We start from the raw sequence: 15,188 nt of genomic DNA on the forward strand, positions 1-15,188 counted from the left end.
ATTTGTTGTTTATGAAATTAAAAGGCTATCCACATTGAAGACTACAGTAAAACAAACAAAAAAATTCCCTACACTATTTACAATAGCAGAAGCTACCTTCAACTCAAGTCAAAGGATAACAGAAGACAGCTGACCATTCTCTCACAGCTAAATCAAAGACTATGTGCTTCCTGTCTGCTGAGGTGGCGATGTAGAGACAGCCTTAAGGCTAGGAGTTTGTCAGCTCAGTGTGTTCTTTAATAGCTCTAATATCCAATCGCATTTTTAGGAAACAGAACCAAGTTCAAAAAAAGACACTTAAAGAATAAGATTTATTTTGATTCCAGAGATACTTTAAATAGTATGTAGCTAAATTTGACTGTGTAGTCAAACTTCAAATTTTGTAGTTTTGCTAACGTGCACAGATTTCCCATTATTCTGGACTCAGCAGACCAAAGCCCATTTGGCTGAGTGGAGAAAAAAAAAATCCAATTTAATACATTTTCCTATGTGCAGTTTTTGTTGTTTTTTTTGTTTGTTTTGTTTGTTACTTTCCAGTAGTATCTGAAACACAACTTCAGCATAAAAGATTTACTGATAGTTTTAACATAAACCAATAGAGGACAGTAGGTGTAAAGAATGTAGCTATTTATTTTTACACTTCTAATGTACTAGAAGGTGTTGAAAACATTTATTCCTTCAAAGAGTTTAATGTTCTTCCTAAAACATGTACTAGTATTTACAGCAATAGAAAAGTTTAAAAAGCAAAGTTAAGGATTTTACTTTTTCAAAGACAAGAAATCACTTCAAATACATAAATTAAAACTGTAGTATAATGTACGCTGGTGAAATAGCTCACTTGGATACTGTACTACATTGTCATAGGCGGGGCCCATGTTCAAATCCAGCTGCCGCTGCACTGAAAAAAAGTGTCAATGCTGTGGTCGCTCTCTCTCTCTCTCTCTCTGCCTCTATATAAAAAAAAAAAGGCATTAAGGGCTGGGAGGTGGCATACCTAGTAGACTGCACACATTACAGTGTGCAAGGACCCAGGTTCAAGCCCACAGCCCTTTCCTGCAGGGAGGAAGCAGGGCTGCAGGTGTCTCTCTGTCTCTCTCCCTCTGTCTCCCACTCCCTTCTCAGTTTTTCTCTGTCACTACCCAATAATAAAGATAATTTTTTAAAAGGCCTTAATATAATAAAATTTTACCAGTCTTATATAACAGAAGTCTACTTTAAAATCATATTAGCTTTTCCTTTGCTTGAGATATGGTTACTTTGTAACCCAAGTTGATATAGTGCCATCATGAGAACAAGTTTTATGGAATCACTTAAAATTTTAGGGGTGGGCAGTATGTGAAAATGTACGCCTCTTATCCTACAGTCTTGTCAATATTTCCATTTTATAAAAATTTTTAAAAATTAGAAGAATACAATTTTAAATTCATGGCTATATAGTGGCTATGGGGTAGGGGGCACTTAGGTGGTGGGCGCAGTGAGTGGTATACACACATATATGTGCCCCTGTAATCTTATAATTTCATGATCCAATGTTAAATCACTAATCATGAACATTAGTTTTAGATACAAATAAGTGAAGTACATCACTAATGCTCCTCTAAGTTATTTACTATAGAGTAGACCAGAAATAATCAAAAGGCTCAGCGTGATTTCTGGGTAAACTGTCATTAACCAATGGGAACAGAATGCAGTTGTTTAGGACAATGAGCCATCACTACTGTTGGCCTCTGTGGCTAATGCTTGCAACACAGAAGAGAAAGGAGGCCAAGATAAAGTTCTTGCTACTGCTCTTTTTCATAAAGTAGGACACTGTCAACAACCACAATCAAATCAATAAATTAGGCAAGCATGCAATTACTAAAGCAGCAAGGGACTTGTGTCAGTAGGATTCCTGACAGATTTCTTTTTAGAACCAGATAATGAAAAGAATTTGATGCAATAGCTGATATATGAAAAGGTTTTCATTAAAAATATTCTCAGGGAGTCGGGCGATAGTGCAGCAGGTTAAGCACACGTGGCACAAAGCACAAGGACTAGCGTAAGGATCCTGGTTCCAGCCCCCGGCTCCCCATCTACAGGGGAGTCACTTTACAGGCGGTGAAGCAGGTCTGCAGGTGTCTATCTTTCTCTCCCCTTTTCTGTCTCCCCCTCCTCTCTCCATTTCTCTCTGTCCTATCCAACAACGATGACAACAATAATAACTACAATAATAAAAGAGAATAAATAAATAAATCTTTAAAAAAAAGTCTCGGGGAGGACAGTAAACTGGGACAGGATATTGTCTAGTAGGCAGATGAGCATCTAAGGCTCTGAGCAAATATTCAAATGTTTGATGAAGTGGGAAAAAAATCATCTTACAGTATGGTGAATTTTAAGAACCAAAAATAAGAGCTAATTGAAAAAAAAATTTTAACTAGCTTTAAAAAATAAAATCTAGTCTTCAACAAATGAGTCAATTCAATTTAAGCTAGAATCATCTGTGAATACTACAAATCACTGGGTAAAAGGTTGTTGGAGAAACAAAATCTTGTTACAATCAGATATCCCTCCCCAGATTCTCAATTAAAAAGAGAAAAGGCAACTTTCCATTGGGAAAACCTGGCAGTAACCAGGTTTGCTAGGCAAGAGATCAAACTAAACATCAATAGTAATGAGATAAAGTAAGACTGTGTGTTCCCTCCAGGCCCCGCCAAGGAAATAACTAGTGGAGACTTGCCAAAAAATTTTTTTTTATAATTTTTTTAAATATTTTATTTTATTTATTTATTCCCTTTTGTTGCCCTTGTTGTTTTATTGTTGTAGTTATTATTGTTGTTGTCATCGTTGTTGACATCGTTTTGACTCCCCGCCAAAAATATTTTAACCTGGTCTAAATATGAAAAAGTAGTCAGGGAGTCAGGCAGTAGCGCAGTGGGTTAAGCACAGATGGCACCAAGAGCAAGGATAGGCATAAGGCTCCCGGTTCGAGCCCCAGCTCTCCACCTACGGGGGAGTTGCTTCACAAACTGTGAAATAGGTCTGCAGGTGTCTATCTTTCTCTCCTCCTCTCTGTCTTCCCCTCCTCTCTCCATTTCTCTCTGTCCTATCCAACAACAACATCAATAACAACAATAATAAAAAATAAGGGCAACAAAAGGGAAAATAAAAAGAAAAAGCAATCAGACTAAATCAACTTAAAGGGTTATCTCAAGGCAACTTTAAAAAAAAAAAATTCAGTCTCCAGAGGGATAAAGAATACAGAAGTTTCAGGGCCTGGTTGAGTGCTCACGTATTACAATGCACAAGGACCTGGGTTCGAGCCCCCGGCCCCCACCTGCAGGGGGAAAGCTTCACAAGTGGTGAAGCAGGGCTGCAGGTGTCTCTGTCTCTCTCCCTCTCTATAACCCCCTTCCCTCTTGATTTCTGGCTGTATCTATCCAATAAATAAAGATAATAAAAAACAAATTTTTAAGAATTCAGGGAATTGGGCCCCTGCAGGGGAATCGCTTCACAGGCAGTGAAGCAGGTCTACAGGTGTCTATGTTTCTCTCTCCCCCTGTCTTCCCCTACTCTCTCCACTTCTCTTCTGTCCTATCCAACAACAACAGTAATAACTACAACAATAAAACAAGGGCAACAAAAGGGAATAAATAAATATAAAAAAATCTTTAGAAAAAAGAATTCTTAAGAAAAAAAAAAAGAATAAAGAAGTTTCCTACGAGGGGATGGGACATGGAACTCTGTTGGTGGGAACTATATGAAATTTTATACCCTTGTTATCTTATAATCTTAATCATTATTATATCACTAATAAAAACTCAGTGTCTTAACAGAAAAAAAAAATGGGGGGGAGAAGGAGGTTCTTATTAGACTATAGAGAACTGTATAGACAGGTAAAACCAAGGCAGTGTGCCCTGATCCTTAGTCAAAAGGAAATCTGAAACAACTGAAGAAATGTAAATTTAGTCTGTATGTTAAATAATATCATTGCATCATTAAATATCTTGAGGGTAATCAAAGTATTAAGATTATGTAAGAAAGAGTCTTAAGATTGATATGCTGCGGTACTTCCTAGTGAAGTGACAATGTATCTATAACCTTCAAACAAAAAATGCATGTATGAATCTATATTAGAATTAGCTACAGTGGGGCTGGGGAGACACTTTTACATGTTTAAGAGGATTCAGCAGTTGGGAGAGGCCCAGGAGCTCAGCTGTGGGGAGGTGAGTTCAATTTAAGTTCTCAGAGGACATATGAGGAGGAAACTTTTTTTTTGAAGTTCCAGCAAAAGTTCTGAATCTACTCAACTAATTTTCTTCTGAAGTCCCCAGAAGAATATTTAGGTGGGATGGACCACCCTAACATTTAACATCTGCAATTTTCTGTCTTTAATCTTGAGAAAGGGTGTGTATCAAAATCACTGGGCAGAAGGGCAAGCAGGTGTTTGTTTCAACCATCCATCCACTCCAAGTGGGCCTGCCATGCTCTCACCAGTTCTGAGATGCTGGCTATGAAGAGAAATAACCCTGACAGAAAAGTGTACGTGAAGGGGGCCGGGTGGTGGCGCACTTGGTTGAGCGCATGTATTACAATACGACGCGGGTTCAAGCCCCCGGTCCCCACCTGCAAGGGGAAAGCTTTGCGAGTGGTGAAACAGTGCTGTAGGTGTCTCTCTGTCTCTCTCCCTCTCTGTCACCCCCTTCCCTCTTGATTTCTGGCTGTCTTTATCCGATAAATAAAGATTTTAAAAAATTACACATGCAAATGTTTGGGAGAGAGGAAAAAAAAGACTGAGTCAACACAAAATGACCCTAGATTGCTCTTATCACATGGCTGTACCTCCACTACCACTGTCAGGGAAGTGTCCAAGTCCTTGATGTCAGTAGCATCCTCATATTTGCATAGTAAGAAAAGAAAATGCTTTTTTGGGGGGGTTGTTTGGGTTTTTTTCCCACAAGTATACCTGAGAGCCCGCCGCTCTGGATAATCAAGGTCATAACTTTGCATGGAGTCACTGCAGTAGTCCCGGGAACTACCCTGAAGCAGCAGCTGCTGAGGCAGCCGCACAGGCACGGGGTACTGATGCACAGACGCGTTGGGCTGGGAGGTGGTATAGTAAGGAGGCGGGATGCTACTGCTAGTCTCGCTGCGATAGTCACTGTCTCGGTCATCAACGGCGCTATCAGCATCTTCAAACGCTGCAGAAGAAAAAATATAATCAGCCAGAGCACCTCCAGACTTAGCCGTTCTTTGACTAATTTTGCACTAGTAACGTGGGTATTTTAACACAGGTGGCCGTAAGCACAGGTCTTGAGAATCAGAACAAGCTGGGCTGCACGTGAACCTGGTGGTTTCAAAATCATATAGAACTGACAATTCATATCCGCGAGTCTCTCTTCTTATTAGTGAGAAGAGATGCCGGGGTTGATTTGAGTGCTGGCGTTTGTGGGAGTTCTAAGTTGTATTTTCTCAGTGCACAACTTCCTAATATAGCTACAGTATCAGAGCTCTACTGAAAATATGCTTATAAATGTCATGAGCATTGAATGAAAGACCTAGCACAGTGGTTGTGCAAAAAGACTCTGATGCCTGGGGTTCCAAAATTCCATGTTCAACCCCCTGTACCACCATAAGCTAGAGCTGAACAGTGCTCCATGGTTCCAGGTTCAATACTCTGCACTAACATAAGCCATAGCTGAACAAGGCTCTAGTAAAAATTTAAAAAAAAAAAAAAAGTGCAAGGACCAGCCCCTGGCTTCCCACCTGCAGTGGGTCAGTGAAGCAGGTCTGCAGATGTCTGTCTTTCTCTCCCCACCTTTCTTCCTCTCCTCTCTTATTTCTCTCTGTCCTATCCAACAACAGCAGGAGCAATAACAACAACAAGGGCAACATAAATGGGGAAAATGGCCTCCAGGAGCAGTGGATTTGTAGTGCAGGCACTGAGCCCCAGCGATAACCCTGGAGGCAATAAATAAATAAATAAAACATAGAATAACATTTTGATCTATTTCTCTCATTAAAATAAAACTAATAAACAAAAAACGAAAAAGAAGAGCGTTTACTACTGATCAAAGCAGACTTGTGTGTTCAGACTTTTTTTTCCCCCAGAGCACTACTCAGCTTTGTTTACTGTGGTGCTAAGGACTGAACTGGAGACCTTGGTGCCTCAAGCATGGAGTCTATTTTTACATAACCATTATGCTATCTCCCCACCCCATTTTTGGACTTTAAAACACCCAGCTGAACCAAATAAGTGAGTCCAGTATCAGAAGATGGTGCAGAAAATCAGAAAGCTTAGAAATCAAGCCGAAAGCTCCCGATATAATGGAGAATTAAGAGAAATCTTGCTATGTTGTTGCAACCCAGTAACCCTGGGGTTTTCTGCCAAGCACCTATACCCTGGGCCCATAATTCTCATCCAAAGTAGGTACTGAAGAGCAGGAAAACATATGCACTGCCAACAGAATCTTGTGCACAATGGTGCTGTTTGTTTAACAGTGGGGCCTACATTGCATAGAATCTTGCTCCAAGCAAAAACTAAAATGTGCAACACTATTGCTTGGAAATGGGGCTGAAACCATTAGTGCATGGTAGATTACTTATGGAAAAGTTGTTTCTGATACCATCTCCATATGTGTATGATTAGCAAGGTCCCATATAGCTTTTTTTGCCAAGTTCCTATTTGGCTCACAGAGAGGAAAAGGAACATTCACCATCCCAAAATAAAGTTCCTTTTAACTCCTCATATTAACAATTTTAAACAACAGTCTGGAAGCAGTGTGAGCAGCAGAAACCTCCTGAAGACTGTAAGATTCGACTTTTACATCTGTTCGTGGTGGCAATGAGGACCTGTATCCAGGCAGGAGAAATAGGAGGTGAGTCAATACATTCCAAAAAATTCAGACAGAATTGATTAAACTCAGAGACAAAATGAAAGTTAATGGGGAAGTGAATATTTGGTTTCTATTTTAGACAACCCAGTAAATAATAGCTTTTTTTTTTTTTTTTTGCCTCCAGGGTTATCACTGGGGCTCCATGTCTGCATTATGAATCCACTCTGTGGCCATTTTTTTTTCTTTACTTTTTGGCTAGGACAGAGAGAAACTGAGGGGAGAGGAAGCTAGAGAAGGACAGAGAACAGGCCAGGTGGTGGCACGCCTCTTTGAGCGCACGTGTTACTGTGCGCAAGAACCCAGGTTTAAGCCCCAGTCCCAACCTGCAGGGGCAAAGCTTTGCAAATGGTGAAGCAGGGCTGCAGATGTCTGTCTCTCCCTCTCCATCGTCCCCTTCCTCTCAATTTCTGGCTGTGTCTATCCAATAAATAAAATAATTAAAGAATTTAAAAAGAGAGAGAAAGAGACACCTGCAGAACTGCTTCACTGCTTGTGGGGGTTGGGAGCCAGGGGCTCGAACCAGAATCCTTGTGTGGGCCTTGTGCTTCATACTATATGTGCTTAACCTAGTACGCCGTCACCCAGATCCCAGTAGACAATAATTCTACTAAAAGAGATAGAGGGAACTAACATGTGGATTTTATAGTAAAGAACATCTGGGCACTGGATTCCAGACACAACACTTGTGGGTACAGCTGGGAGTAGGGTATGGGAATACAAGAAGTATGGGGCCAGGTGGTGGTACCTGGCTTAGCACACGTAATCCAGTGCTCAAGGACCCAGGTTTTTGCAGGGAAAAAGCTTCACAAGTGGTGAAGCAGGTCTGCCAGTGTCTTCTTGTCTCTCTTCCTCTCTACCTCCCCCTTCCTTTCATTTTTCTGTCTCCATCCAATAATAAATAAAAATATTTTTTAAAAAAACATTAAAAAAATTTAATGAGGGAGTCGGGCGGCAGCGCAGCGGGTTAAGCGCAGGTGGTGCTAAGCACAAGGACCAGCGGAAGGATCCCGGTTCGAGCCCCGGCTCCCCACCTGCAGGGGAGTCGCTTCACAAGCGGTGAAGCAGGTCTGCAGGTGTCTGTCTTTCTCTCCCCCTCTCTGTCTTCCCCTCCTCTCTCCATTTCTCTCTGTCCTATCCAACAACAATGACATCAATAATAACTACAACAATAAAACAACAAGGGCAACAAAAGGAATAAATAAAATTTAAAAAAAAATTAATTTAAAAAATTTTTTAAAAAATTTAATGAGTTGAACCATCTGAGTTTATAGCAAAATGTGAACGTAATAGGAAAGTGTTCAGAACTGGGGGGAGGGGGAGGGTTAGTGCAAGAAAAGTTCACCTTCAAATGGCCCAGAACAGTATCAGTAATACCTGCCAGTTAAAGCAAAGGGCACACAGAGTAAAGGTTGAAAATAAATGTCAACAGCAGGACAGGGAAAGCATGCTGGTTATGCATTGGGAAGAGAGACTTTGGAGAGGCATTGGTTTTAGATTATCTGAATTAGTTGTTCTAAAGACTTATAAGAGAGCTGGGAAATAGCATAATGGTTATGCAAAAAGACTCTCATGTCTGAGGCTCCAAGGTGCCAGGTTCCATCCCCAGCACCACTGTAAGCCAGAGCCAAGCTGTGTCCTGGTTAATTAATTAATTAAAATAAACACCTGAAAGAATCATGGTAGGGGGACCACATTTTTCTCAGTCAGACTTTCTGGTTCCATAGGAATGTGAAGAGGTCAGTGTTGGATGATTCATGCATACACATGAGGGGGGGGGCAAAAATCTACTTGAAACTCCAGCAGGAGGAGTACCAGCATTTAACCCAGAGAACCAACCAAGATGAAGTCTCAGAAAAGGAAGAAATGGTAGACGATCCTGTTGACTAGGTGTTCAGAAGGGGGCTCAGCCGTATTTAAGAGTCTGATCTCAAGTCAGAGACCACCCGGATAGACACTTAGCTTCTCCTGCATGCATCTACCATACTAACACTAAATAATGCTCTGCCTTTAAAAATATATTTCATTTATTTTTAGTAAAAGAGATATAAAGAAAAACACAGGGGGTCGGGTGGTAGCGCAGTGGGTTAAGCACAGGTGGCGCAAAGCTCAAGGACCAGCGGAAGGATCCAGGTTCCAGCCCCCAGCTCCCCACCTGCAGGGGAATCGCTTCACAGGCAGTGAAGCAGGTCTGCAGGTGTCTGTCTTTCTCTCCCCGTCTTCCCCTCCTCTCTCCATCTTTCTCTGTCCTATCCAACAACAACATTAATAACAATGATAATAACCACAACAATGGTAAAACCACCAGGGTAACAAAAGGGAAAAAATGGCCTCTAGGAGCAGTGGCTTCGTGGTGCAGGCACCAAGCCCTGGCAATAACCCTGGAGGCAAAAAAAAAAAAAAAAAAAAAAAAAAACACAAAGATAGGAGAGGGGGAGGAGATAGACAGATGGAGAGAAAGCGAGAAAGACAGGAAAGCACTGCTGAGGTCTGGCTTATGGTGGTGCAGGGTATTAAACCTGGGAGCCTCAGCTTAAAAGTCTTTTTTCTTTAGATTTTATTTATTAATGAGAAAGATAGAACGAGAGAGAGAGAACCAGACATCACTCTGGTAGATGTGCTGCCAGGGATTGAACTCAAGACCTCATGCTTGAGAGTCCAATGCCTTATACATTGCACCATCTCCCAGACCACACTTGAAAGTCTTTTGCAAGATCCTTGTTATCTCCCAGCCCTGCTTTACCTTTTTATTTTGTCAGACTGAAAGGAGGAGCACCTCAACCTTTTCTAAACACTGACATTTTGACTACTAGAGAAATAAAGGTGGGGCCAGGTGGTTGCACACCTGGTTGAGCGCACATGTTATAATGCACAAGAGCCAGACTTTCCACCTACAGAGGGAATGCTTCATGAGTGGTGAAGCAGGTCTGCATGTATCTGTCTTTCTCCCTCTCTATCTCCCTTTCCCCTCTCAATTTCTCTCTGTAGTATCAAAAATCAAAAGAGAAAGGGAGAAAGAAAGAAAAAGAAAAAAGGAATGGTCACCAGAGCGGCAGATTCGTAGCACTGGCATCAAGTCCCCCCCCCCCCCAGCAAAATAAATAAGTAAATAAATAGTTTGTTGTGGCAAAGTCCTAATGAAGACCAAAAAGGAAAAAATTTCCAGTGACAGAATGAAATTTGGCCCCTCTTAGCACCTTTAGACTACCTAGTCACAAGCTCAAACCCCCATTACATGAGTAACACGATTAGTAATGTCAGCCTAGGGTGCTGGAAAGAACTGGCTGCCCACTCCCTTAAGCTCTAGAACAAAGCTGGCCTCCAGCCTACCTGGGCTCCTTTAAGGAAAGTCAAGCCATGCCTTTAGCTTCTTGTTCATTTCATAATGGCCTCTCTCAGAATCAACCTCCTCCTGGTTAGTGCATCCCTTAGTTAAGAAACCAGAAGAGAATTTGGGGTTGCTGGTATGATTTATCTCTAGGGAATAATAATCAGGAGATATGTTCAGGATAATAATTGGGATGTTAGTTTAGAATGTATCACACAGAGAGGCAGGGGAAATCTTTAAGAGACGAGTCTGAAAGGATTAAAACCCTATTACAGGAAATTGTTGCTTGAGATGTAAGTAGGGCAGGCGAAGGACATGGATTAAATATGATGGTAGGCATGAATATCCAGTTCCATAGTTCAGAGGGAATATGGTAAAGGGTAAGATGCAGAAAATTAGAAGGAATTCAAATTCTTACGTACTCGGTTGCTCTCCCCAGCCCAAATAGGTCCAGTGACCTAAGAGAACCGCAAGTGGAAGCAAAGAAGAAGAGTAAAAGACAATTTTAGGATAAATTCAAACATTACTGCTCCATCTGATCAATTATATACTCTAGATGATGTTAGTATATGCTGCTTGTGTTCCATGAATTTTATATAGCATGTAAAAATGTCTCCTACCATGTATAAGACATCTAAAAAAAAATAGTCTTGGTGTCAGGTGGTGGTACACCTGGTTGAGCTCACATGTTACAATACACAAGGACCAGGGTTCAAGCCCCCAGTCTCCACCTGCAGGGGGAAAGCTTTGGCAGTGGTAAAGCAGTGCTGCAGGTGTCTCTTTCTCTCCCCCTCTACCTCTCCCTTCTCAATTTCTGTCTCTATCCAATAAATAAAGATGATAATTTTAAAAATTGTCTTGATTCTGCTAAGCATTATGGAGATTTAATGGGGAAAAGAATCTACAGTTTTAAATTTTTTTAAACTTCTTCTGACCTAGGTCTCTCTCAGAACATAACTTAGGTGCAGATATACCTGGCACCATGAATCCATCATTCCCGGTGGCCATTTTTCCTTTTTTTTTTTTTAATTTCTATTTTATTTGATAGGGAGAAAGACACCTGCAGGCCTGCTTCACCACTCATGAAGCATCCCTCCTGCAGGTGGCAGTGGGGTCTCGAACTTAGGTCCTTGTGAATGGTGATGTGTGTACTCGGCCTGATACACCACCACCTGGCCCCCTACCTTTCCTTATTTGAAATATGAAAAATGGTCACCTGTCTTTATAAATTGTCCCTGGTTTCTGTGTTCACCAATCTTGAGTTTACCACAGTATATTCAAGATAAGTTTGGGCATGAAAACAGTGGGGGGAAATCCCTTCTCTGAAAGGGATGGTATCCAGTTTTTCTGATCACCACTGAAAAGTAAAAGGCCAAAGCATCACCTTAGCCTCTAATTTTCTAATATGTAATAAAACATTCCAGTCTTTTGGATCCACAGAGACAGTCACATTTTTCTGAATTGTCTATAAAATTTTAATAGATCATTTAAATACAGAAGCTTTGAATTAAAGGGAGAAAATTAAAGAATTCTATTCACATTTCAAAATTAAGAATTCATATTAATTAAATTTAAATCTTATACTATACCCAAGGTAAACTTGAGGCAACTAATCTTAGAAAGAAAACACTAAGGGGGGGGGGGGGTATGGAAACAGACTCTCATGCCTGAGGCTCCAAAGTCCCAGATTCAATCCTCCATATCACCATAAGCCAGAACTGAATAGTGCTCTGGCAAAAATAAATAAATATATATATATATATTTAAAAGTATATTTTTTTAAAAAAACAACACTAAGGGGGCCAGGCAGTGGTGCATGTGATTAAGTACTCACATTACACTGTACAAGGACCCAGGTTCAAGTCCCTGGTCCCCACGTGCAGGGGGGAAGCTTCCCAAGTGGTGAAGCAGGGCTGCAGGTGTCTCTCTCCCTACCTCCCCTCCTTTCTCACTTTCTCTTATAAATAATTTTAAGATATCACTGTTTTAAAAAAAAAACACTAAAAGTATTCTTATCCCAATAAACAAGGAGAAATTTAGTGTGACTTTTAAGAATATGGGTATGAAGACATCAACCTTGAAGATAAAGTTAGGGACTCAACTCCAATGACAAGAGAAACAAATGCAAAAATAAACCAATGGACTGTATCAAGCTAAAAATCTTCTGCACAGCAAATGTAACTCATCAAAAGGAAAAGGCATAGCATCCTACAGAGTGGAAAAAGATATCTGCAAATCTTACATTTGACAAGGGTTTAACATCAAAAATATATGAAGTATTCATACAGTTTAGCAATAAACAGCAAATAAACTGATTAGAAAATGAATATAGTTACAGCACAGCAACTTTGGGGTTGCATATGGTGAGTTATATACAAATAGGTGTGAAACTGTCCTCTTAAAAATTCTATTGTAGGGAGTCAGGCAGTAGTGCAGCGGGTTAAGTGCAGGTGGCACAAAGCGCAAGGACCGGCATAAGGATCCCGGTTTGAGCCCCCAGCTCCCCACCTGCAGGGGAGTCACTCCACAAGTGGCGAAGCAGGTCTGCAGGTGTCTATCTTTCTCTACCCACCCTGTCTTCCCCTTCTCTCTCTATTTCTCTCTGTCCTATCCAACAACGACGACATCAATAACTGCAACAATAAAACAACAAGGGCAACAAAAGGGAATAAATAAATATTTAAAATTTTAATTAAAAAAAATTCTATTGTAAGCCCATGTTAACAAAAATAAGACCAGCATAGTGTGCTGTTTTGCCATGTCCACATCCCAGGTTCAAATCCGGCCCCCTCACTGGAAGAAGCTTTGGTGGTATGGTTTTTTTTTTATTTAAATTTATTTATTTATTGCTTTTGTTGTCCTTGTTGTTTTGTTGTTGTAGTTATTATTGATGTCATTGTTGTTGGATAGGACAGAGAGAAAATGGAGAGAGGAGGGGAAGACAGAGAGGGGGAGAGAAAGACAGACACCTGCAGACCTGCTTCACCGCCTGTGAAGTGACTCCCCTGCAGGTGGGGAGCCGGGGGCTCGAACCGGGCTCCTTCCACCGGTCCTTGTGCTTAGCGCCACCTGCGCTTAACCCGCTGTGCTACCGCCTGACTCCCTGTGGTATGGTTTCTTTCACTCTTTCTCTGCTCTCTGTCTAACTCTATCTGAAAAAGTCCACTGGAGTGGTGGCACCCTGGAGATGACCAAAAAATAATAATAATAATAATAATAATGATAACAGAAATAAATAAAAATAAATGCACAAGGGCTCTTGATACAACTTCAAAGAAAACACAATGAGGATGAGCAGACACATGCAAAGATGTTCTGTATCTTTTACTAGGGAAATGCAATGAAAGCAATAACAAGATCACGTCATTCATATGAGAATGACTGTGAACCAAAAGGCAAGGAAAAGGTGTTAGAGAGGATGTGGAAAGAAGGAAATCCTTGTATACTACTGGTGAGAATATAAACTGATGCAGCCATTGTGGGAAACAGTATGGAGGTTCCTCAAAACAAAACAAACAAAAAACAAGAGAATTTCTCAATGATCCAGTTATCCCACTTCTGGGTATTTACCCAAAGAATATGTCTCCACCCACCAAAAACCCTCTGAATTCAAGAGGTATAAGTACTCCCTCATTCATATCAAATTATTCAGATTAGCCAAGAATTGGAAGCAGTCTAAATATCCACTGAGAGATGACTAAAAAACATACACAATGGAACACTACTTAGCTATTTAAAAAGATGAAATCATGACATATTCAACAACTGAGATAGTAGAACTAGGGGGTTACTCATAAATCAGAGAAAGAAAAATATGACTTGGGAGCCAAGCAGTGACGCAGCGGGTTAAGCACACGCAGCGCAAAGCGCAAGGACCAGCTTAAGGGTCCCAGTTTGAGCCCCTGGCTCCCCACCTGAAGGGGAGTCGCTTCACAAGCGGTGAAGCAGGTCTGCAGGTGTCTGTCTTTCTCTTTCCATCTCTGTCTTCCCCTCTCTCCATTTCTCTCTGTCCTATCCAACAACGATGACATCAATAACAAGAGCAATGATAACTACAACAATAAAACAACAAGGGCAACAAAAGGGAATAAATATTTTTTTAAATATTAAAAAAGAAAAATATGACTTGATTTTACTCAGCTATGGTAAATAAACAAAATGAATGAACTACATAAAACGTAAGTAAAATGTTAGGCTGCAAGACAAAATGAGTGGCCCTAGAAGGCAGTTAGCAGGCCAAGTGAATTCCTGGCACATGACAGGCTCCAGGCATGATCCCTGGCACCTCATTTCACAAAGCAGTGCTCTGGTCTCTTTCAAAATATTCATCTTTTAAAAAAAGATTAAGTTTGTGGTTACCAAAAAGAAGCTAAAGAGGCTGAGTAAATTTGGTAAAAAGGATCAACTGCACAGTGAAGGACAAAATTAGATTTTTTTGTGTGTGGTAAACATAGTAAGTTTTCAAAGTATTTTTTGATTACTGGATAGAGACAGAAATTGAGAGGAGAGAGGCGATAGAGAGGGAGAGAGACAGGGAGACACCTGAAGCTCTACTTCACTCCTGCAGCATCCCCCTGCAGGTGGGGACCAGGGACTTGAACTGTAATGTGACTGCTTAACCAGGTGCGCCACCACCTGCACACACCCATCCATGGTAAACATGACATAATACAATATATACAGATGTGGATTTATAGTGATATATACTTGAAAGCTAAATGCTACAAAAGCCATTTTTTACTTCAATTAAAAAATCAATAACATGGCTATTGAAATCAAAACTAAGTTATTCTGGCTCTGTCTCATACTAGCTACATGATCTTAAAAAGGCTATTATAAGTATTTCTTATCTGTAATATAAGAATAGCAGACTCAGTCTTAATTGGGTATTGGAAGAATTTTAGGAGAATGACCAACCCCTTTGAAAGACTATGCAGAGTCCTCAAACAAAACAAAAAACAAAAAAGGAAGCACTTTATGATCCAGCAATG

At 40.6% G+C, this 15,188-nt stretch overlaps 1 protein-coding gene across 6 annotated transcripts in view; it reads right to left on the reverse strand.

The window, feature by feature from the left end:
- UNC13B (unc-13 homolog B) overlaps positions 1-15,188 on the reverse strand; it is a 224,666-nt gene that overhangs the window by 114,070 nt on the left and 95,408 nt on the right. For 3 of the 6 annotated variants that reach the window (XM_060199236.1, XM_060199238.1, XM_060199235.1), the window contains exons 8-9: positions 10,620-10,655; positions 4,943-5,177 (exon numbers count right to left, since the gene is read on the reverse strand). In XM_060199236.1, the coding sequence (XP_060055219.1) occupies positions 4,943-5,177; positions 10,620-10,655 (271 nt within the window). The remainder of the gene's footprint in view (positions 1-4,942; positions 5,178-10,619; positions 10,656-15,188) is intronic. The other 3 variants (XM_060199237.1, XM_007522825.3, XM_016188041.2) reach the window with 1 other exon arrangement.

Source organism: Erinaceus europaeus, chromosome 10, assembly GCF_950295315.1.
Source record: "Erinaceus europaeus chromosome 10, mEriEur2.1, whole genome shotgun sequence".
NCBI classification, from domain to species: domain Eukaryota; kingdom Metazoa; phylum Chordata; class Mammalia; order Eulipotyphla; family Erinaceidae; genus Erinaceus; species Erinaceus europaeus.